The sequence below is a fragment of the Oncorhynchus mykiss genome, chromosome 19 (genome assembly GCF_013265735.2).
Source record: "Oncorhynchus mykiss isolate Arlee chromosome 19, USDA_OmykA_1.1, whole genome shotgun sequence".
In the NCBI taxonomy this organism is placed as follows: Eukaryota; Metazoa; Chordata; class Actinopteri; order Salmoniformes; family Salmonidae; genus Oncorhynchus; species Oncorhynchus mykiss.
In genome coordinates this window covers 59,737,836-59,761,674 of record NC_048583.1, presented here as the reverse complement: position 1 = coordinate 59,761,674, position 23,839 = coordinate 59,737,836, and the positions used below count along the sequence as shown (strand labels likewise).

The following is a 23,839-nucleotide window of genomic DNA, read 5'->3' as shown; positions in this document are numbered from 1 at the left end:
GTCGCTGATGGTGCTTTGCGGCTGCACCTGGGTATGTTCGGCAGCATGAGTGAAGGATGCTTTGTTGCGAAATAGGAAGCCGATTCTAGATTTAATTTTGGATTGGAGATGCTTAATGTGAGTCTGGAAGGAGAGTTTAGTCTAGCCAGACACCTAGGTGTTTGTAGTTGTCCACATATTTTAAGTCAGACCTGTCCAGAATAGTGATGCTGGACATACGGGCAGCGATCGGTTGAAGAGCATGCATTTAGTTTTACTTTCAATTAAGATAGAGGCTACGGAAGGAGAGTTATATGACATTGAAGCTTGTCTGGAGGTTAGTTAGCACAGTGTCCAAAGAAGGGCTAGAAGTATACAGAATGGTGTTGTCTGCGTAGAGGTGGATCAGAGAATCACCAGCAGCAAGAGCGACATCATTGATGTGTACAGAGAAGAGAGTCGGCCCGATAATTGAACCGAGGCACCCCCATAGAGACTACCAGAGATCCGGACAACAGGCCCTCCGATTTGACACACTAAACTCGGTCTGAGAACCAGGCGAGGCAATCTTTTGAGAAACCAAGGCTGTTGAGTCTGCCGATAAGAATGTGGTGATTGACAGAGTCGAAGGCCTTGGCGGGGTGGTTGAATAAGCCTGCACGGTATTGTCTTTTATCGATGGCGGTTACAATATTGTTTAGGACCTTGAGCATGGCTGAGGTGGATCCATGACCAGCTCGGAAACCAGATTGCAAAGCGGAGAAGGTATGGTAGGATTCGAAATGGTCGGTGATCTGCTTGTTAACTTGCCTTCCGAAGACCTTAGAAAGACAGAGCAGGATGGATATAGATCTGTAACAGTTTGGGTCTAGTGTCTCCCCCTCTGAAGAGGAGGATGACCGTGGCAGCTTTCCAATTTTTGAGGATCTCAGAGGATACGAAAGAGAGGTTGAACAGGCTAGTAATAGGGGTTGCAACAATTGCAGAAGATAATCTTAGTAAGAGAGGGTCCAGATTGTTTAGCCCAGCTGATTTGTAGGGGTCCAAATTTTGCAACTCTTTCAGAACATCAGCTATCTGGATTTGGGTGAAGGAGAAATGGGGAGGCTTGGGTAAGTTCTCTCTTTTAATAAATATTTTGGGGATATTTTAAAACCATGCGTCTTTTAAAGCTTGGTGTGTTATGCAAAGTGAATTTTAAACTGCATGAGTAAACTGATTTTTAATGGCTGCGTTTAGTTAGGCAGCCAAATTCTGATATTTTTTCCACTAATTGGTATTATGTTTCACTGAACACATCAAATGTGTGGCCGTCACATTTATCACGACAAACTTATGACTGTGTTTCTTTGATGGCTTTGGTGTCTACATGGCACAGGGTCACTGAAGAACCAACCCAAAGCCTAAACCCTGGGTAAAGAGGCTTAGTGAATTTGGCTTGGAACGTGTGCAGTAGAGTTGCTGTGTCCGAGGAGATGCTGTAGAAGGACAGAGTGCCAGCCGGCCAGTCCAGATACACTCCTACTCTGTTGGAGCAAGGGACCGGTATGAAAGTACACTTATTATTGTACAAGGCAGTGTACTTCTGATCAGAGCACAACATTCTCCAGGACTTGTCATTAAATCCAAACCCACAGTCTTTCCCCACTCCTTTCCTGCTGATTTCTTTATACGTTACTGCTATATCAACCACATCCCCGCTCCACTCCGCCTCCCAGTAGCAGCGCCCAGTCAGACCTTCTCTACAAAGCACCTGTGTCCAGTCCATAAATCTGTCTGGGTGATCAGGATACAGCTGCTCTTCTATCTCCCATGTCACCTTTCTGTTGTCCTCAGACAGAGAGAGATGTCTGTATGTTGTGTTCGGGTCCAGTGTTAGCTCACATGCAACTACTGAGGCTAAACAAGGAAGAACAGAGTATGGAAAAGTCATTATGCAATGCGCTGTAAGTATCCAGAACAATCTTCTAAATATTAGTGAAGACGGACAACTGACTTCATCCGTAATAAGCCCGATAAAAACTACATGAAAAAAATGTGTTGTTCCTTCATACACTGCAGTGAAAAATGACTGTCATGGTTGGCCGTCCGCCTTCACCAGTGTGCTGTTCTTTCATACTTTTTGGATACTTAGTAATATGCCCTATTCAAGATATAAAAGCTTCATTTAACAGCAAATAACTTACATCTCTGAAACAGCAAAAACTCTTCACCGTGGCCACTGCAAGAAAAGCACAAGGACATGAAGTGACTCTGAAAACCTTATTGTATATTGTACATTTATATACATTTGACAGATTAAAAAAACAGAACTGTTTTACCTGACTGTTTTGAGATGATATTGAGGATCCTCCAGGACAGCAGTGAGCAACTCTACTCCTGGGTCTCCTAGATCTCCTGGGTCTCCTAGATCTCCTGGGTCTCCTGGCTGACTGTAACTCAGGTCCAGTTCTCTCAGGTGGGATGAGTTTGAGCTGAGAGTTGAGGAACATTCTTCCAAGTTTTTCTTTGTGATGTTACATCGGTCCAGCCTAAAACAAAATTTAAAAAATGAAAGCTACATCCTAGTGGCTAATGTAAAGTGGAATTGTAATGTATTGGGGGCGGCCACTAACACTAGAGTTATCAGGAGGGAACTATTGTCACGACTTCCGCCGAAGTCAGTCCCTCTCCTTGTTCAGGCGGCGTTCGGCAGTCAACATCACCGGTCTTCTAGCCATCGCCGATCCACCTTTCATTTTCCATTTGTTTTGTCTTGTTTTCCCACACACCTGGTATTCATTCCCTCATTACATGTCGTGCATTTAACCCTCTGTTCCCCCCATGTCTGTGTGTGTAATTGTTTGTCAGGTTGGCACTCTTCCGGCTGGTTTGCGCCGGGTTCTATTTTACACCCATGCTTTTTGACAGCCTGTACTCTGTACCTTGTTATTTTGTACTTAGTGCTGCCTCACCTATTCTGATGGCATTTGTTTTTGAGACGCGGTTGCGTTCTATTCTTATGATGTTGCCTCAGTAAAGTTGCCTTGTCCACTCATCTCTGCTCTCCTGAGCCTGACTTTCATTGCACCAGCTACACCCACACCTTGACAACTATTTACAGAGATATTTGTTTTCTAAACAAATGGTTTCATATTCAGGACGATATATTTGACAGTTGCAATATAATTATTATTAAATGTTTTATATTATTAGACAGTAGTTTCCATATTATCTAATTGTTAATATTATTAGACAGTAGCAGCCATATTTATTATTTAATTGTTAATATTATTAGACAGTAGGTGCCATATTGTTCTTGTTACTAAGTATTGTTTTGTTGTTTCCATTTGGACTCTTGAAAATGATATGGTGCATCTCAAGAGATTTCATCCTGCAAAATGTCTAATAAATAAATAAAACGTTTTTTTAAAAGTCAGTTCAAGCCCTCTGATTTGATCATACATGAATTCACTTCATAAATCTGACCTGAAGGTTCACGTGCATGTAGCCTGAAATTAACATAATGACATGCCCAACATCACCATATTTGGGTAGAAGAATCCACTGTTGTATGAACAGTAGAGCAGAGAAGATATATCATGTACAGACATTCACTTGTTCACCAGTAAAACTTACTGTACGCACATCTCAGAGCAGACGTGGGATTAATTCGAACACACCATATGACCACGTTGATATTGATAAATGTCCATTTTATGATCAGTCACGTTCATTTAATAAATGAGGGCCAAAGTTAATATATGGTTGTAAAGTCAAGTTGCTAAATAATTCACCTCAGTGTCTCCAGTTTACATTGCAGACTCCCCAGTCCAGCAGACAGCAGCTCCACTCCTGAATCCTGCAGGTCATTGTCACTCAGATCCAGCTCTCTCAGGTTTGAGTTTGAGATGAGAACTGAGGCCAACTGTTCACAACAGCTTTCTGTGAGTTTACATCTATTCAACCTAAAAGAAAACAAGTTGGACAAAACAAATTGAATCAAAATCCACCTGTATTTGCACAGTGTAACACCAGACCTCCCTGAATTTATGTTTATTTCAAAAGCTTTCAAATAAATATTATAAATTAAGGAATTCAACAAGGTTCTGCTCTTCAACGATGCCAGTAATACTGACCTCAGTGTCTGTAGTTTACAGGTTGGACTGCCCAGTCCGGCAGAGAGCAGCTTCACTCCTGAATCCTGCAGGTCATTGTCACTCAGATCCAGTTCTCTCAGGTTTGAGTTTGAGATGAGAACTGAGGCCAACTGTTCACAACATCTCTCTGTGAGTTTACAGCTATTCAACCTAAAATGAAACAAGATGGACAGCACAAATTGGATAAGAATCATCCACTACTTAGATTCTACTCATGAAAGTAACAGGCCATTATCACTTCAGAGGCATAACAATAGACTCATTAACCACATTTCCATTCACAGTTTTCATGTGAGAAAAGTCATACGGTATAAAAAAATCATCATAACCGCTGTAATGGAAACAGGAAGTTTTGGTACTATTTTATAAATGCCAACAGATCATTTGTTCTCGTGCTATTTTACATATTTTGCCATGAGACTGAGAAAAAAAGTTGCTGTTTGAAAGACGGGACAATCAACATTTCTCATAAGGCCTTAAAACACTTGTTGGACTATAATTTAAAAAACGCCTTTTATGTTGTCTGACAAAGTCGACATGAATCCAGTAATTTGCATCTTATGTGTTTTATTTTTTTCTACAAAATTAAGTTGTTCCATTATATGATAGCTGATACCTTGGTCTATCAAAATATATATTTAAAATATTGTTAATATTGATTGTTTACTTCTAACATTAGATGATTCAAATATGTAATAAAAAACTCTGAACTTATATTTCTTTTGTTTTATAGTATTATTAAATGCTTCAGGGTTAACCCTATTACAGGGGCTGAGTCACTGGCTTACTGGTGCTGTTCCATGCCGTGCCTAGGAGGGGTGTGTCACTTGAGTGGGTTGAGTCACTGACGTGGTCTTCCTGTGTGGGTTCGCCTTGGTTTGTGCCGTGGCGGAGATCTTTGTGGGCTATACTCGGCCTTGTCTCAGGATGGTAAGTTGGTGGTTGAAGATATCCCTCTAGTGATATGGGGGCTGTGCTTTGGCAAAGTGGGTGGGGTTATATCCTGCCTGTTTGGCCCTGTCCGGGGGTATCATCGGATGGGGCCACAGTGTCTCCTGACCCCTCCTGTCTCAGCCTCCAGTATTTATGCTGCAGTAGTTTATGTGTCGGGGGGCTAGGGTCAGTCTGTTATATCTGGAGTACTTCTCCTGTCTTATCTTGTGTCCTGTGTGAATTTAAGTATGCTCTCTCTAATTCTCTCTTTCTTTCTTTCTCTCTCTTGGAGGACCTGAGCCCTAGGACCATGCCTCAGGACTACCTGGCATAATGACTCCTTGCTGTCCTCAGTCCACCTGGCCGTGCTGCTGCTCTAGTTTCAACTGTTCTGCCTGCGGCTATGGAACCGTGACCTGTTCACTGGACGTGCTACCTGTCCCAGACCTGCTGTTTGCAACTCTCTAGAGACAGCAGGAGCAGTAGAGATACTCTTAATGATCAGCCATGAAAAGCCAACTGACATTTACTCCTGGGGTGCTGACTTGTTGCACCCTCAACAACTACTGTGATTATTATAATTTGACCATGCTGGTCATTTATGAACATTTTAACATCTTGGCCATGTTCTGTTATAATCTCCACCCGGCACAGCCAGAAGAGGACTGGCCCCCCCTCATAGCCTGGTTCCTCTCTAGGTTTCTTCCTAAGTTTTGGCCTTTCTAGGGAGTTTTTCCTAGCCACCGTGCTTCTACACCTGCATTGCTTGCTGTTTGGGGTTTTTAGGCTGGGTTTCCGTACAGCACTTTGAGATATCAGCTGATGTAAGAAGGGCTATAGAAATACATTTGATTTGATTTGAGTTAGCATTTTGGCATGTTTTTTTTCTAGATTTTCTAGATTTAGGACATAATACAACATATACAAAGCAAACACTATCTCTTAAGTCTAACACAGAAAATACTTCAATTGTTTATGTATATCTTGCAGAAGAGTGATTTTAAAAAAAATTATTTAGCAGAAAATATTCTATATATTCAATAGACCAACGAAATCAATCTGAAGGTGGTTAGCCATCAGTGACGGAGTCGACAAAAAGCAATAGTGTGATACGCAGGACTCGTAATCCACGAGTGGCAGTGGTTCAGATCCAACAAAGGGTGCGTGCCTGATTGATCAAAGTTTCGTATTTGACGGATCTGATTGTTAAATCAGAGTTCAATGTTCACCTGCATGCGACATGAAACTAACATAATCACACACCCTTACGTCGCGATATTTGGGTAGGAAAATCCACTTTATGACCATATCTGTGCACCTTCATTTGATAAGGGCCAATGTAAATAACCTCACCTCAGTGTTTCCAGTTTACACTGTGGATTGCCGAGTCCGGCACACAGCAGCCCCACTCCCGAATCTTGCAGGTCATTGTCACTCAGGTCCAGTTGTCTCAGTTGTGAGGAGTTTGAGCTGAGAGCTGATGCCAACTCTTTACAGCATCTCTCTGTGAGTTTACATCTATTCAACCTGAATAGGACATCAATTAAAATTGAATCAACATAATGAACATTTTCAAACATAACTGCCAAAATATTAAGTCTAACGCACCCAGCCAAGTTATGAAACCGTTATAAGTACTTACAGAGCTGTTCTGGAGGCTTTGACCACTGGCAGCAGCCTTAGAAGACATTCCTCTGTACTGGAGAATCTATTTAGGTCAAGAACATCAAGCTCCTCTTCTGAAGTCAGCAACACAAAGGCCAGAGCTGACCACTCTGTAAGTGACAATTTGGCTTCTGAGAGACTTCCTGAGTTCAAGTAGCTTTGCATCTCCCACACTAGATAGTGGTCATTCAGCTCATTCAGACAATGGAACAGATTGATGCATTTCTCTGGTGAGGGATTCTCTCTTATCTTCTCGTTGATGTATTTGACTGTTTCCACATTTGTCAGTGAGCTGCTCTCTGTTTGTGACAGTAGGCCTCGTAGGAGAGTCTGATTGGACTCAAGTGAAAGGCCCAGAAGAAAGCGGAGGAACAGATCCAGGTGTCCATTCTCGCTCTGTAAAGCTTTATCTACTGCACTGTTGTAGAAGTCGATCGTAGATTTGTGTCCGATTGATGATTCCTGGTCCCTGAATGAAGATCTCTTTTTGACCAGTGGATTCTCTCTGCTTTGGTTGAATGTGAGAAACACATATAAAGCAGCAAGAAACTCCTGGATGCTCAGATGCACAAAGCAGTACACATTCTCCTGGTACAGCCCACACTCCTCTCTGAAGATCTGTGTGCACACTCCTGAGTACACTGATGCTTCTCTGACATCAATGCCACACTCCCTTAGGTCTTCCTCATAGAAGATCAGATTGCCTTTTTCCAGTTGTTTGAGGGCCAGTTTTCCCAGAGAGAGAATTATCGTTTTATCCCAGTGTGGATCTCGGTCATGGTCTTCGAGATACTTCTGAATCCCTTGTTTGGTCTGAAATACCAGGAAGTGTGTGTACATTTGAGTCTGATTCCTGGGCATCTCTCCACTCTCTGCCTGACACAACAGTCTCTCTAGAACAGTGGCCGTAATCCAACTGAAGACTGGTATGTGGCACATGATGTGGAGGCTCCTTGATGACTTAATGTGTGTGATGATTCTGCAGGCCAGGTTCTCATCACTGATTCTATTCTTGAAGTACTCCTCCTTCTGTGGGTCGTTGAATCCTTGTACCTCTGTCACCTGATCAACACACTCTGGAGGAATCTGATTGGCTGCTGCTGGTCGGGATGTTATCCAGACAAGAGCAGAGGGGAGCAGATTCCCCTTGATGAGGTTTGTTAGCAGCACATCCACGGAGGTTGACTCTGTGACATCACAGCAGCTCTTGTTGTTCTTGAAGTCTAGAGGAAGTCGAAACTCATCCAGACCATCAAGAACAAACATAACTTTGTAGCTGTCAAAGTTGGAGATTCCAGATTCTCTAATCTCAATGAAATAGTGATCTATAAGTTCATTCAAACAGATTTTTTTATTTTTCATCAAATTCAGCTCCCGAAAAGGAAGTGGAAATATGAATTGGACATCATGATTAGCTTTTCCTTCAGCCCAGTCCAGAATGAACTTCTGCACAGAGACAGTTTTTCCAATGCCAGCAACTCCCTTTGTCAGCACAGTTTTGATAGGTTTGTCTTGTCCAGGTGAGGGTTTAAAGATGTCGTTACATTTGATTTTTGTCCCTTGTGCTGCTGATTTCCTGGAAGCTGTTTCAATCTGTCTCACCTCATGTTCGTTATTGACATCTCCGCTTCCACCCTCTGTGATGTAGAGCTCTGTGTAGATCTTATTGAGAAGTGTTGAGTGGCCTTGTTTAGCTATTCCCTCAAATATGCATTCATGTCTCTTCTTCAGGGTAGATTTGAGTTGGTACACCAGATGAAGTTCATCTATTTGATGAAACAAGTATTATAAATAGCAAAATCCTTAACTTTACAGATGTAGTTTGACAGATATCCCAATGTACCCTGATAATTACTAAAAAGTGTAGTGTACAGCTCAATGTTTTAAGAATGCAAATTACAAATACATTTTCCATAATCCTGAAACCATTCGTTTCACAGTTACATTACATGTATCATTTTCAGCATCACTGGTCAAAGAAATGTATTAGGAGGAATGACATGCAGTCCTAAGGACTCTCAACATTAGAAACACTGATATGAAGGATGATAACTCCTCATTTTGATTTGTTAGCTCTAGCAGTATAGAGGGTAATTAAAGGGATCTTCCACTCAAAACACAATCTCATATGATGTCTCCACTTACCTTGGCTATTTTTGGATATGCATTTTTTTCCACAGAGGCGGTTGAGCACAAAAGTGTACATCTGATTTATCAAAGTTTTCTATATGACTGATCTGAGCGGAAACAAGTTCACTGCATAAATACATTTTACATGATAATTTGCTTGTGCGCAAACTAACATTCACATAATTACAGATCCCTACATTGGCCAGATATGAGCAGAATATTATGCTCCATACTTGAGAAATCCACTTCAGTTTGCAGAATTCTGGGTGACAGTAGAGTAGAGCGCGAAAGTCAAGCAGCACCCAGGAGTCGGGACGAGAGAAAATATAGGAGAGGAGCCCTCGTCAGACTACAGTAATACAAGAGAGGAGCCCTCATCAGAATACAGTAATGTAGGAGAGGGGCCCTCGTCAGACTACAGTAATGTAGGTGAGGAGCCCTCGTCAGACTACAGTAATACAAGAGAGGAGCCCTTGTCAGACTACAGTAATACAAGAGAGGAGCCCTCGTCAGACTACAGTAATACAAGAGAGGAGCCCTCGTCAGACTACAGTAATACAAGAGAGGAGCCCTCGTCAGACTACAGTAATACAAGAGAGGAGCACTCGTCAGACTACAGTAATGTAGGAGAGGAGCCCTCGTCAGACTACAGTAATACAAGAGCGGAGCCCTCGTCAGACTACAGTAATGTAGGAGAGGAGCCCTCGTCAGACTACAGTAATGTAGGAGAGGAGCCCTCGTCAGACTACAGTAATGTAGGAGAGGAGCCCTCGTCAGACTACAGTAATGTAGGAGAGGAGCCCTCGTCAGACTACAGTAATACAAGAGAGGAGCCGTCATCAGACTACAGTAATGTAGGAGAGGAGCCCTCGTCAGACTACAGTAATACAAGAGAGGAGCCCTCGTCAGACTACAGTAATACAAGAGAATAGCCCTCGTCAGACTACAGTAATACAAGAGAGGAGCCCTCGTCAGACTACAGTAATGTAGGTGAGGAGCCCTCGTCAGACTACAGTAATGTAGGAGAGGAGCCCTCGTCAGACTACAGTAATGTAGGAGAGGAGCCCTCGTCAGACTACAGTAATACAAGAGAGGAGCCCTCGTCAGACTACAGTAATACAAGAGAGGAGCCCTCGTCAGACTACAGTAATACAAGAGAGGAGCCCTCGTCAGACTACAGTAATATAAGAGAGGAGCCCTCGTCAGACTACAGTAATGTAGGAGAGGAGCCCTCATCAGACTACAGTAATACAAGATAGGAGCCCTCATCAGACTACAGTAATACAAGAGGAGCCCTCGTCAGACTACAGTAAATCAAGAGAGGAGCCCTCGTCAGACTACAGTAATACAGGAGGAGCCCTCGTCAGACTACAGTAATGTAGGAGAGGAGACAGACTACAGTAATGTAGGAGAGGAGACATCAGACTACAGTAATGCAGGAGGAGCCCTCGTCAGACTACAGTAATACAAGAGAGGAGCCCTCGTCAGACTACAGTAATACAAGAGAGGAGCCCTCGTCAGACTACAGTAATGTAGGAGAGGAGCCCTCGTCAGACTACAGTAATGTAGGAGAGAAGCCCTCATCAGACTACAGTAATACAAGAGAGGAGCCCTCGTCATACTACAGTAATACAGGAGGAGCCCTCGTCAGACTACAGTAATGTAGGAGAGGAGACATCAGACTACAGTAATGTAGGAGGAGCCCTCGTCAGACTACAGTAATACAAGAGAGGAGCCCTCGTCAGACTACAGTAATACAAGAGAGGAGCCCTCGTCAGACTACAGTAATACAAGAGAGGAGCCCTCGTCAGACTACAGTAATGTAGGAGAGGAGCCCTCGTCAGACTACAGTGATGTAGGAGAGGAGACATCAGACTAAAGTAATGTAGGAGAGGAGCCCTCGTCAGACTACAGTAATGTAGGAGAGAAGCCCTCAGACTACAGCAATACAAGAGAGGAGCCCTCGTCATACTACAGTAATGTAGGAGAGGAGCCCTCGTCAGACTACAGTAATATAGGAGAGGAGCCCTCATCAGACTACAGTAATACAAGAGAGGAGCCCTCATCAGACTACAGTAACCATTTGCTGTCCTCCACACTGACACTGTTAACTGAATAAATTATTGCATCATGTTTCACTGCACCATCATTTGTGTGAAAAAGAAGTCTTTACATGATTGGGGCGTCGACTGGGGCGTCGCGACAACAGTAGGTCTTTTAGCTGCTCCACTGTGTCGTAGCAAAGTGTTATCGAAACACACACAACAACTTTCCTGGGGATCGACTACAGCCAAGACAAGTTGGAAAACATCATGAAGCTCTATTTTGAGAGAACTATCCCTTGAAAACAATGTATCATTTATGAAGGATTTAATTTAAACAATCATAGTGATCCATTCCTTATGAATTGATACCAAGAAAGGACTAAAGCTGGCCAATCAGTGAACAAGTGTACTGACCACTCGGAATCTCTGACTCTGACCTCTGCTCTTGGTCACCAATTGTTCTGAAAAAAAGAAGAAGCAATTCAGAATATTTTTTTGCAGAACATGTTTTGCTTTCAATTGTTTAGAAAAATATGTTTTCATTTGACTCTTATCATGAAAACAAAATGTCAGGCAACCATGGCCTATTATACAGTACATATGGAGTGGCTGTGAGACCTGTGTTCAGGATACCCGTTCATGTGCACTGAACAACCCTGCACATGTAGGTGTTTCTTGAATTATGGTGGCATTTAGGCATGGCAATTTGTAGAAGCTTAATTACTACAAATATTTTTTTTACCAATATGATAACATTGTGCCATCAGTAGGAGTAGTAACACCAACGATGGTAACACCAATGAGACATTTTAGGAAAATTAGGATTTTCTGAAATGGAGGCCACAAATTCTAAAATCTAAGGTCATCAATGTTTAAAAAATAATTTACTAAATGTTATATGATTAATCATTTTGCTCAAATTGTTATTTCACTTAATTCAATTGAGTAACACTAAATTACATTTTGGATTTAGAAAAGGCATAGCTTCAACAGAACACAAACATTTATAACACACTAAAAGGGTGTGATTAACTAATCATTTTCTTTAATACAGACCCCTCTCCTGGTAACAATTTGCACACTGGAGAAAATGCTCAAGGCGCTCGTATATTTTTGTAATGAGTGAATTTCAAGGTGGTAACACCAATTACATAAAACTGACAAACAGTGATTATACAGCATACCACCCAGCATACCACTGCTGGCTTGCTTCTGAAGCTAAGCAGGGTTTGTCCTGGTCAGTCCCTGGATGGGACACCAGATGCTGCTGGAAATGGTGTTAGAGAGCCAGTAGGAGGTACTCTTTCCTCTGGTCTAAAGAAATATCCCAAATGCCCCAGGGCAGTGTAGGGTGCTGTCTTTTGGATGGGATGTTAAACGGGTGTCCTGACTCTCTGAGGTCATTAAAGATCCCATGGCACTTATTGTAGGGGTGTTAACCCCGGTGTCCTGGCTAAATTCCCAATCTGACCCTCAAACCGTCACGGTCACCTAATAATCCCCAGTTTACAATTGGCTCATTCCTCTCCCCTGTAACTATTCCCCAGATCGTTGCTGCAAATGAGAATGTGTTCTCAGTCAACTTCCTGGTAAAATAACAAATAAATACTGTACTTGTAAAGATGTTTTTTTTTTTTTAAGTTAGCCTTCTTTATTTTTATTGATCTATACAATATACTTTTATTCACTTTCTAGCATCAGAAATAGATAGATATCTCAAAATCCTCTTGTCACTGGAACTCTACACTTCTGGGGCAAGCCAATTTGCTTTCCTTAAATACTTGAGAATGCTAAGAATTGTTTTATGATGGTCATACCATGAATCATTTATGTAGCTATTTGATTTTGAATTTTAGAACCCTTGTACAGTGCATTCAGAAAAGATTCAGACTCCTTGACTTTTTCCACATTTTGTTACATTACAGACTGATTCTAAATTGTACCCCATAATGACAAAGCAAAAACAGATTTTTTGAAATTTTAGCCAAAAAAAAAAAAAAAACTGACATATCACATTTACGTGGGTATTCAGACTTTTTACTCAGAAATTTGTTGAAGCATCTTTGGCAGGGATTACAGCCTCAAGTCTTCTTTGGTATGATGCTACAAGCTTGGCACACCTGTATTTGGGGAGTTTCTCCCATTCTTCTCTACAGATCCTCTCAAGCTCTGTCAGGCTGGATGGGGAGAGTAGCTGCACAGCTATTTTCAGGTCTCTCCAGAGATGTTTGACCGGGTTCAAGACCGGGCTCTGGCTGGGCCACTCAAGGACATTCAGAGACTTGTCCCGAAGCCACTCCTACATTGTCTTGGCTGTGTGCTTAGGGTCATTGACCTGTTGGAAGTTGAACCTTCGTTCCAGTCTGAGGTCACGAGCGTTTTCATCAAGGTTCTCTCTGTACTTTGCTCCGTTTATCTTCCCCTCAATCTGACTAGTCTCCCAGTGTTGCAGATGCTGCAGAGATGGTTGTCCTTCTGGAAGGTTCTCCCATCTCCACAGATAAACTCTGGAGCTCTGTCAGAGTGACCATCGGGTTCTTGGTCACCTCCCTGACCAAGGCCCTTCTCCCGCAATTGCTCAGTTTGGCCAGGCGGCCAGCCATAGGAAGAGTCTTGGTGGTTCTAAACTGATGGAGGCCACCGTGTTCTTGGGGACCTTCAATGCTGCAGACATTTTTTGGTACCCTTCCCCAGATCTGTGCCTTGACAAAATCCTGTCTCGGAGCTCTACGGACAATTCCTTTGACCTCATGGCTTGGTTTTTGTTCTGACATGCACTGTCAGCTGTGGGACGTTATATAGACAGGTGCGTGCCTTTCCAAATCATGTCAAATCAATTGAATTCACCACAGGTGGATTCCAATCAAGTTGTAGGATAATCAATGGAAACAGGATGCACCTGAGCTCAATATCAAGTCTAATAGCAAAGGGTCTGAATACTTATCTAAATAAGGTATTTGTGTTTTTAATTTTTAATATATTAGCAACAATTTCAAGAAAACTGTTTTTGATTTGTCATTATGTGGCATTGTCTGTAGACTGGTGAGATTTTTGTTGTTGTTGAAACATTGGATTTGGCCTTAATGCTATTAGCCCATGGAAACACATGGGATAACATATTCATACATGGAAAAACATCGTTTTTTAATCTGGATGCTGTTTTGTGGTATGTTAAACTGCGATTTAAGGAATACCACTTTACTGTAGAGGAACATTTCTCTCGAAAAATCACATTGTCAGATGTTTCCAGCCGGGTTGGGGTCAATTCAACTTGTAAGCAGTCAATTCAGGAAGTGATTTTTATTTAATTAAATAAAGTTTTTAAAAAAAATGTACATAAATAGATTCTATTCCTCAGTCATTGAAAATATATAGGCTTTTTTCTAATGTTGAATTGTTACTTCCTGAATTGACTGCCTTCAACTCAAATTGAACCCAGTCCTCCCACTGGGTAACCTACATCATGTTAATGTGGATAGTTGAGTAATATTTAGTTGAGACATTGATCAATGACATTACAAGCTATAATCACCCACACAAAATGTTAGTTGAATTTCCAATGTGTTATCACCTTGCTTTCAACCATCTAAAAACACAACCATATTCCAATGCACGAACAATGTCAGATTTTTGGTTTAATTGTCACCCACATTTTTATCTCTGCGCTTTCAACCATTTAAAATCACAGTGAGAAGTCAATGTCAGATATTTTGTTTATTTCTACATCAGATTAATGTATCACTGTGCTTCGTCTAATAGCAGAACCAAACAACCTGGACTGCATGGTGATCAATGGCGTTTGAGATTCTGACAGATTATTACAGCAATGTGAAGATCTACACTGACCTGCGGCGAACCTTGCATGCTGTCTTGTACATGCACACTTTATATGATTACATAAGAAGACGTTTATAGTTACAGTAACCTCAAAATGTGGCCATGGATGTGTTACTCATTTTAAGGTTGAATGTTACATTAGTTTGTAAAACAGCCTTAATTTTAGGCTATTTACTGTCTTACAAAATAAATATGAAATTGTGTTTGGTTGACAACGCAAACAAATATCAACATTTGGAGGAGATTTATCTTCTGCTTGGATCTGAGACACTAATTTACTCTGGCTTTAATTCCAGTTTGTTAGTCTGGCTTTAATTCCAGTTTGTTAGTCTGGCTTTAATTCCAGTTTGTTAGTCTGTCTTTAATCCCAGTTTGTTAGTCTGGCTTTAATCCCAGTTTGTTAGTCTGGCTTTCATTCCAGTTTGTTAGTCTGGCTTTCATTCCAGTTTGTTAGTCTGGTTTTCATTCCGGTTTGTTAGTCTGGCTTTAATTCCGGTTTGTTAGTCTGGCTTTAATTTCAGTTTGTCTACAAATTAATAATGTATATGTTGGATTCACATCTCCCTCTTTACCAAAAATCTATGTTATAGAATAGGACTAAATCAAATAACTGTTTTTAAGCACTTTAAAATACAAATTTGATTTGATTTAATCCTATTCTTTATCTTCGATTTTTGGTTGCAATGGAGAAGTGAATGCAACATATCAATTTGTAGAAAAACTGACATTAAAGCCAGACTAAGTCAGTGGTACAGATGGAACTATCCAAGCAGAAGATACATCTCCTTCAAATGTTGATATTTGGTTGCATTCACAATCAAACACAATTCAATATCACTAAATATCATTGAATTTTAAAATCAACCAGACCTTGAAACCCAAGGCTTATGCTATTGACAATTTTTGCTGTTGAATTCTGGGTTGAATTTAAACAATTGCTGTTGATGGCTTTGCAAATGCAATATTGTCCTAAATAGCATCATTGATGATTGATAAAGCATGGTCATATTTCATTTGCTCTGTTAAACCTACCCTTTGAGATTAATTCTATAGACAACAGTGAATCGATTTTGTTTTTAAGTGGAGATCTCTCAACAATCATTCTCACGATATCACGTCGGTATTGATCAGGGACAAATATCATAGCTAAGCAGGGCTGGGAATGGTTAAAGCCTTGGGTAGGAGCCCAAACCGTAGCTATAGATCAATTCTCCCCTAGGAGGTGTAGCCCAACCTACTGTTTTTTTTCTTCTGATTGTAGATATAACGTTGAAAATCTGACGTTGTTTTAAAGGTATACATTCAACATATTTTATGTAAGGTTTTGTCTATGTTGAAATGTGGTTACCCTGATGACATAATCCTGTGGTTGAAATTTCACCCTCAAAACAACAGGTGATTACTTTTTTCAAATCCAATATATTTTCCACGTAGATGCCATGTCACAATACGTCAACAAATTAGATTGAAACAACGTTGATAGAACCAGTTTGTTCCCAGCGGTCTGGTTTTCAGAGTCTATGTCAAGTTGAGTCCATTTGTTTTGCAGTGGTGTAAAGTACTTAAGCAAAAAATACTTTGAAGTACATCTCAAGATGTTTTTTGGGGGTGTCTGTACTTTACTATTCATATTTTAGACAACTTTTACTTTACCTTCACCACATTCCTATAGAAAATGATATACTTTTTTACCTGGCGCCCAAAAGTCCTCGTTACATTTTGAACGCTTAGCAGGAAAGGAAATTGGTCTAATTCATACACTTATCAATAGAACATCCCTGTCATCCCTACTGCCTCTGATCTGGTGGACTCACTAAACAGATTACATCCCTGGTCATCCCTCCTGCCTCTGATCTGGTGGACTCACTAAACAGAGAACATCCCTGGTCATCCCTACTGCCTCTGATCTGGTGGACTCACTAAACAGAGAACATCCCTGGTCACCCCTACTGCCTCTGATCTGGTGGACTCACTAAACAGAGAACATCCCTGGTCACCCCTACTGCCTCTGATCTGGTGGACTCACTAAACAGAGAACATCCCTGGTCATCCCTACTGCCTCTTATCTGGAGGACTCACTAAACAGAGAACATCCCTGGTCACCCCTACTGCCTCTGATCTGGTGGACTCACTAAACACACATGCTTCATTTGAAAAGATGTCTGAGTGTTGGAGTGTGCCCCCTGGCTAAAAAGAAAACAAGAAAATAGTGAAGTCTGGTTTGCTTCATGTAAGGAATTTGAAATTATTTTTTACTTTTGATGCTCAAGTATATTTTAGCAATTACATTTACTTATGATGTACGAAGGGCTTATCAGCTGATGTACGAAAGGCTATATAAATAAATTGATTTGATTTGATGATACTTAAGTATATTTAAAACCAAATACTTTAAAATTTTTCTCAACTGTTATTTTACTAGGAGACTCACTTGAGTCATCTTCTATTATGGTATCTTTACTTATACTCAAGTATAACAACTGGGTACTTTTTTCCACCACTGCTGTTTTCGTACAACGGATGACTGAAAAAATCTGACTATGTGACTTCGATTTTTTGTATAATTCATTCATTGCAAATATATAGTCATATATATTGTTTTACTGTACCTTGGTTCATGGGTAAAGTCTCCACCACTGAAGTCGATTGGCAGATATATAGAATTTTCACTCTTCATAGATACACAGCTGGGTACAGGTGAGCCGGGTCTCTCCTGATGGACCCTGATAAAAACAAAGACACTAGGTTCATTCTATTTGAAGTTGACACAGTGGAGACATTTTCCATCTGGATTCTGTTTTGTGCTATGTCGAATTGCAATTGGAGGAATGACACTTCAAGTTAAAAGGCACATTACACTACAAAAGCACATTCTGCAATGTTGTGGTTGATATTTATGGTCATGAATCTTGTCCTGGAGGCAAAACTGAGCGATTTTTTTTACGCTAAATGGGCCAGCTGCAATGTCAAAATTGGCTACATCGTAAATTTTAAGTTAGGGTTAAGCATTAGGGTTAGCAGTGTGGTTAAGGTTAGGGTAAGGTTTAAAATCAGATTGTATGTGCCAGCTAGTGACCACTCTGCAGCATGGCCACCAGGGCAAGATTCATGACAACCTGCACATTTTGAGACCTGAGTTTTGTACATCAGCGGTCTGAAAACTTCTGAATGTGTGATTTTGGAGTGTAATTTATTTAGTCATTTAGTTCTACACTTCAGCATGCAACATGCATTTTTTGTTAATATATTTGAATGAATAAGTACAATGTAATGAATAATATAATGAAAAGGGACATTGATGTGCATTTTTTTTTTTAAACAACATTCCTACCACCAACATGTCTCCTTGCCCCTAACCACAACACCACGACACAATAAATAGCTTTAGCCCTGATTTAATGATCATACTGATAGTGGCCCGGCTGTTATTATATTAAAACACACACATTTAGAAACAAGCATGGATTTCAGCACAGAAACGGCAGTGTGCAAGAAGTCTGATGTATCACCGTTTCGTAATTTAGCTGATCTGGCCATGTGAGTTTCATTTAAAGTTACATTTCTGTTTAATTAAAGCTGTAATACATCCACTTTTTTGGGTGACCAAATTCAAAAATACATTTTTATTACTATTATACAGTAGATCTGTCATTCTTATTCATTCGTTCTTTAACTGACTTGCCTTGTTTAATAATTATTAAATAAAACATTATTGAAAGCAAGTCTAAGAAGTGGTAGATCTGTTTTATCTGCTCTATTTTTTATGCTTCCTGTTAAGTTAAATTTAGTTTTCTTTGTATCTTATACTTTCGGTTTTGTACACCAGCTTCAATCAGCTGAAAATACTATATTTTTGGTTATAGAAAATATATTCAAAAGTGGTTTAGATGGTACAATGATTACCTAGACTACAATTGCTTGTTTTGTCAACATTTGCAACAAGCAAATGAGTGATTTCTGCATAGTGTACCTTTAATAAATCGGACTGATATTGTGTCTGCATGCTACTTGAAATGATTATCAGATACGAGTAGACAATTCATGATCCATTCCTTAACATAACAAAAAGATATATATTTAGTTTTGGAGATTGACACAGTAGAGCAGATTATGTGTTATGGTATTTTTCATCATCTTGACTTGCCAAAAGTCTGACCAAGATTATGTTTGTTGATTTCTCACACACACACACACACACACACACACACACACACACACACACACACACACACCCAAACTTACAGTGGAGATCTATGGCCACAACCACATTCTCTCTTCCTCTCCATCTTGCTCCTCTGGTGAGGTGAAAGGAAAAAGAAAGATGTCACTGGAAGACCTTTTGGGGCATTTTCTCATTTTCCTGAGCATAGCGCAGATATTTAGCAACACACTTCCCAAAATCTACCCATTTTGGATTGGCGAGCGTATCTCCGAAAGTAGGTGATCCAGATTTCATACACTGAGGATAGCACACCCTCTTTACAAAAATCACACCCCTCTGGTGGGCTACAGAAACAAATGCAGGGTTCAAATTAAGATAACCTTTTGAACAGAGTCCCTGTAACTTTTTCTCAAGTAGTAAAAGCTACACTAACCAGTCAAGCTTCAAGACGGCTCACTACTGATGTCTACCAGGGCTCGGCCCCCACTACTGAGGTCTACCAGGGCTCGGCCCTCACTACTGAGGTCTACCAGGGCTCGGCCCTCAATACTGAGGTCTACCAGGGCTCGGCCCTCACTACTGATGTCTACCAGGGCTCGGCCCTCACTACTGATGTCTACCAGGGCTCGGCCCTCTCCTCTTCTCTCTATACACCAAGTCACTCATGAAAACTATATATTATATATATATATATATTATATATATTACAACTTGGTATTTGTAGTCAACTTTGTTCTGAAGTTATCATGGTCACATAGAGATGGATAAACCATGTGATTCTATGTTGAGTGGAGATCTGTGTATAAAGTGACGCATGGAGGGCAAAAAAAGCATCAAACGACACACTTAGCTTTTCTACGAGTGGTCTGAGGTAGGTGTTAGATTACGGGCATTGGAGTTGATGACAAAGTAGAGACTGTCAGTAACCTACAAAACTTGAGACCAACACATGCAGAATTAAGCCATGGAACTAATTGATTGGCCAGTGAGTGGCCAAGCCTTCCTCACACATACAACTTGCTAATTCATCAAAACCCAGCTCCTTCACCCCACCGACAGCTATTGCACTCATAATTCCGGCTGTGAAAATAGCTAATATATTTCTTACACACCCGCTAGACCTATAGCAATACTACAAAACAGGACTACTTTCATTTTCATATCTCCTACCTCCATACCATGAATACACAGGAATGTTGCCATCGTGTGTTCATCTAGAAGTGATTCGAACACGATTAAAACCAACCCCAGTCATGCAGCCTTTTGGGGTGCCGATAACTAGGACATTGTCTGCATAAATATCAGACGAGAATATGCGCCGCAATGGAACTAATGAGACAAACCCCTGAACCAACCTCAAATCTAAGGGTTCAGACACACCAATAGCGTTTGCTGGCCGAGAGTACTTAGCACCTCTGAACAAAGTACAGTGTTGGCTATAATTTGCTAACCGAGTGCTCACAGATTTTACATGTAGAATCGGGTGAAAATTTAGGCAGTCAGATTTCTACTGCGGATGGTCCCTAAAACACGGTTTGGTGAGGAATCACAAAATATTAAAGCTTGAGATCACGAAACACAATAGTGTTGATTCAAATCACATAGCAACGTTGTTGATGTTCAGGTTAAATGGGTGTGTTTTTTTCGATAACTGGGTAAACAGGATGTAAGAGAGCGGGACAGAATGTAAGCAAACAAGGGTTCACATATTCCTCACACTGGGTTCCCTCCCCTCTTATTATCAAGAACAGATACACCACAGCAGCCACCGAAAACAATCAGGAACATCAATAAACTATTAAAAATAGTATAATGGGACTGTAAAAAATGTGGATTTAAAAAAACAGACTTACAGGTTTGGTGTATTTACTGTTGGTCTTGGAACCACCCCATTGCATTTGACACAGAAAATGGCAGTCTGGTTACTAGGTAGCTTTAAACCAGAGAGGAAGAGGTATGCGAGAGGTTTCCCTCCGGCCAAAATCTATCCTCAAAAATAATCGCACAAAGTGAGGAGTTTTTGTACGGAGTCAAATGAGAGTGTTGAATTTGGTAACAGTCAAATTTGGTAACGGAAAAATGTATTGCGAATTTGCTACGTGAGGCTTATTTTATCGAATATACATTTTGTAATGGTTGAGTTGTTACGAATACACTGATATAAGTAGAGGCAAGTGGCATTTCGGCAACTTAAAAAAAAAAAAAAAGACTATATCTTGTGCCAGTTGTCATAGAGAGAGGACTGGTCATGGATATAATCTGTTTTAGCATGGACATTGCCATTGAGGGCTTCCACCATTTTAAAGCAGTACAGTGGGTGGGGGTTTCCTATGATTTGGGAGCAATCAGCCAATGAAGAAGAACAACATTTACTTCTTTAAAAATGGAGATAGCCTCAATGACGCTGCCCATATTGTCAGACACTATAATGGCACAGATACAAAAAGATGAGCCCTCTATCAATTCAATTTTCCATTTAAGGGGCTTTATAGGCATGGGAAACATGTTTACATTGCCAAAGCAAGTGAAATTGATAAACAACAGTGAAATACAAACAAAAATGAACATTACACTCACAAAAGTAAAAAATATATTAAATATATTTCAAATGTCCTCTTATGTCTATATACAGTGTCTATCTCCATGGCCTGCTGTTCACACACGTATCTGTCCTCTCATTGGCTAGAATAGTCCCACCTGATCTCGCCTTCTCCTGCCTGTCTTCCATCTGAGGACATGTATTTCCATATTTAGAGCGGTTACTTGACTGTCTTGTCAATTTAATAGACAATCTTTGCTTAAACTGGTTTCCTAGAAGTCTGGTTTCCTGTTAAACAGCAAAAAACAGGAAGTGGTCAAATGCGGTAAGATCACGGGTTGGTTTTAGGTCAGGCGCTGGCACAGTTAGTTGCATGCTGCATGCCTCACTTCTGACAACTTTAGAGATTCCGGTTTGTTAACAGTCAAAAGACTACAATAGCCAAAAGGCTGTTGACAACCAATTGGCAACCATGGCTGCAATTGTTTAACGCTAGAACAGCTGCCGATGTCTTTGGAACATATTTAAAATGTTAATGTCGTTACAATTTTAAAGTCATGTCCACCTCCGTCCTTGACATTTTTCTAAATAAGTCTATCAGTGGCATCCACAGTTTCACAGTCCCCCCAGAAGGTCTGAGCGACCACTGGCCCATCATATTTATAGATGTAGTCTAAATTGACAATTTATGTATTTTTATTTATTTTACCTTTATTTAACCAGGTAGGCAAGTTGAGAACAAGTTCTCATTTACAATTGCGACCTGGCCAAGATAAAGCAAAGCAGTTCGACAGATACAACAACACAGAGTTACACATGGAGTAAAACAAACATACAGTCAATAATAAAGTATAAACAAGTCTATATACAATGTGAGCAAATGAGGTGAGAAGGGAGGTAAAGGCAAAAAAGGCCTTGGTGGCAAGGTAAATACAATATAGCAAGTAAAACACTGCAATGGTAGTTTTGCAATGGAAGAATGTGCAAAGTAGAAATAAAAATAATGGGGTGCAAAGGAGCAAAATAAATAAATAAATAAAATACAGTTGGGAAAGAGGTAGTTGATAGGGCTAAATTATAGGTGGGCTATGTACAGGTGCAGTAATCTGTGAGCTGCTCTGACAGTTGGTGCTTAAAGCTAGTGAGGGAGATAAGTGTTTCCAGTTTCAGAGATTTTTGTAGTTCGTTCCAGTCATTGGCAGCAGAGAACTGGAAAGAGAGGCGGCCAAATAAATAATTGGTTTTGGGGGTGACTAGAGAGATATACCTGCTGGAGCGTGTGCTACAGGTGGGAGATGCTATGGTGACCAGCGAGCTGAGATAAGGGGGGACTTTACCTAGCAGGGTCTTGTAGATGACATGGAGCCAGTGGGTTTGGCGACGAGTATGAAGCGAGGGCCAGCCAACGAGAGCGTACAGGTCGCAATGGTGGGTAGTATATGGGGCTTTGGTGACAAAACGGATTGCACTGTGATAGACTGCATCCAATTTGTTGAGTAGGGTATTGGAGGCTATTTTGTAAATTACATCGCCAAAGTCGAGGATTGGTAGGATGGTCAGTTTTACAAGGGTATGTTTGGCAGCATGAGTGAAGGATGCTTTGTTGCGAAATAGGAAGCCAATTCTAGATTTAACTTTGGATTGGAGATGTTTGATATGGGTCTGGAAGGAGAGTTTACAGTCTAACCAGACACCTAAGTATTTGTAGTTGTCCACGTATTCTAAGTCAGAGCCGTCCAGAGTAGTGATGTTGGACAGGCGGGTAGGTGCAGGTAGCGATCGGTTGAAGAGCATGCATTTAGTTTTACTTGTATTTAAGAGCAATTGGAGGCCACGGAAGGAGAGTTGTATGGCATTGAAGCTTGCCTGGAGGGTTGTTAACACAGTGTCCAAAGAAGGGCCGGAAGTATACAGAATGGTGTCGTCTGCGTAGAGGTGGATCAGAGACTCACCAGCAGCAAGAGCGACCTCATTGATGTATACAGAGAAGAGAGTCGGTCCAAGAATTGAACCCTGTGGCACCCCCATAGAGACTGCCAGAGGTCCGGACAACAGACCCTCCGATTTGACACACTGAACTCTATCAGAGAAGTAGTTGGTGAACCAGGCGAGGCAATCATTTGAGAAACCAAGGCTGTTGAGTCTGCCGATGAGGATGTGGTGATTGACAGAGTCGAAAGCCTTGGCCAGATCAATGAATACGGCTGCACAGTAATGTTTCTTATCGATGGCGGTTAAGATATCGTTTAGGACCTTGAGCGTGGCTGAGGTGCACCCATGACCAGCTCTGAAACCAGATTGCATAGCAGAGAAGGTATGGTGAGATTCAAAATGGTCGGTAATCTGTTTGTTGACTTGGCTTTCGAAGACCTTAGAAAGGCATGGTAGGATAGATATAGGTCTGTAGCAG

At 40.9% G+C, this 23,839-nt stretch overlaps 1 protein-coding gene across 2 annotated transcripts; it reads right to left on the bottom strand.

Annotated features, from left to right (window-relative positions):
* Positions 1–959: 959 nt before the first annotated feature.
* LOC110498214 (NACHT, LRR and PYD domains-containing protein 3) lies at positions 960–22,117 on the bottom strand. Of its 2 annotated transcripts, XM_021574841.2 has the most exons (11): positions 20,744–22,117; positions 18,971–19,023; positions 17,338–17,451; positions 11,306–11,352; positions 6,694–8,482; positions 6,405–6,578; positions 4,098–4,268; positions 3,756–3,926; positions 2,301–2,510; positions 2,166–2,200; positions 960–1,878 (listed from the first exon to the last, which is right to left on the bottom strand). In XM_021574841.2, the coding sequence occupies exons 1-11, from the start codon at positions 20,786–20,788 to the stop codon at positions 1,313–1,315; spliced, it is 3,375 nt and encodes a 1,124-aa protein (XP_021430516.2). In that variant the 5' UTR covers positions 20,789–22,117; the 3' UTR covers positions 960–1,312. The 2 variants fall into 2 exon arrangements, with proteins under 2 accessions (XP_021430516.2, XP_021430519.2); XM_021574844.2 differs by lacking the exons at positions 11,306–11,352; positions 18,971–19,023; positions 20,744–22,117.
* Positions 22,118–23,839: the final 1,722 nt, after the last annotated feature.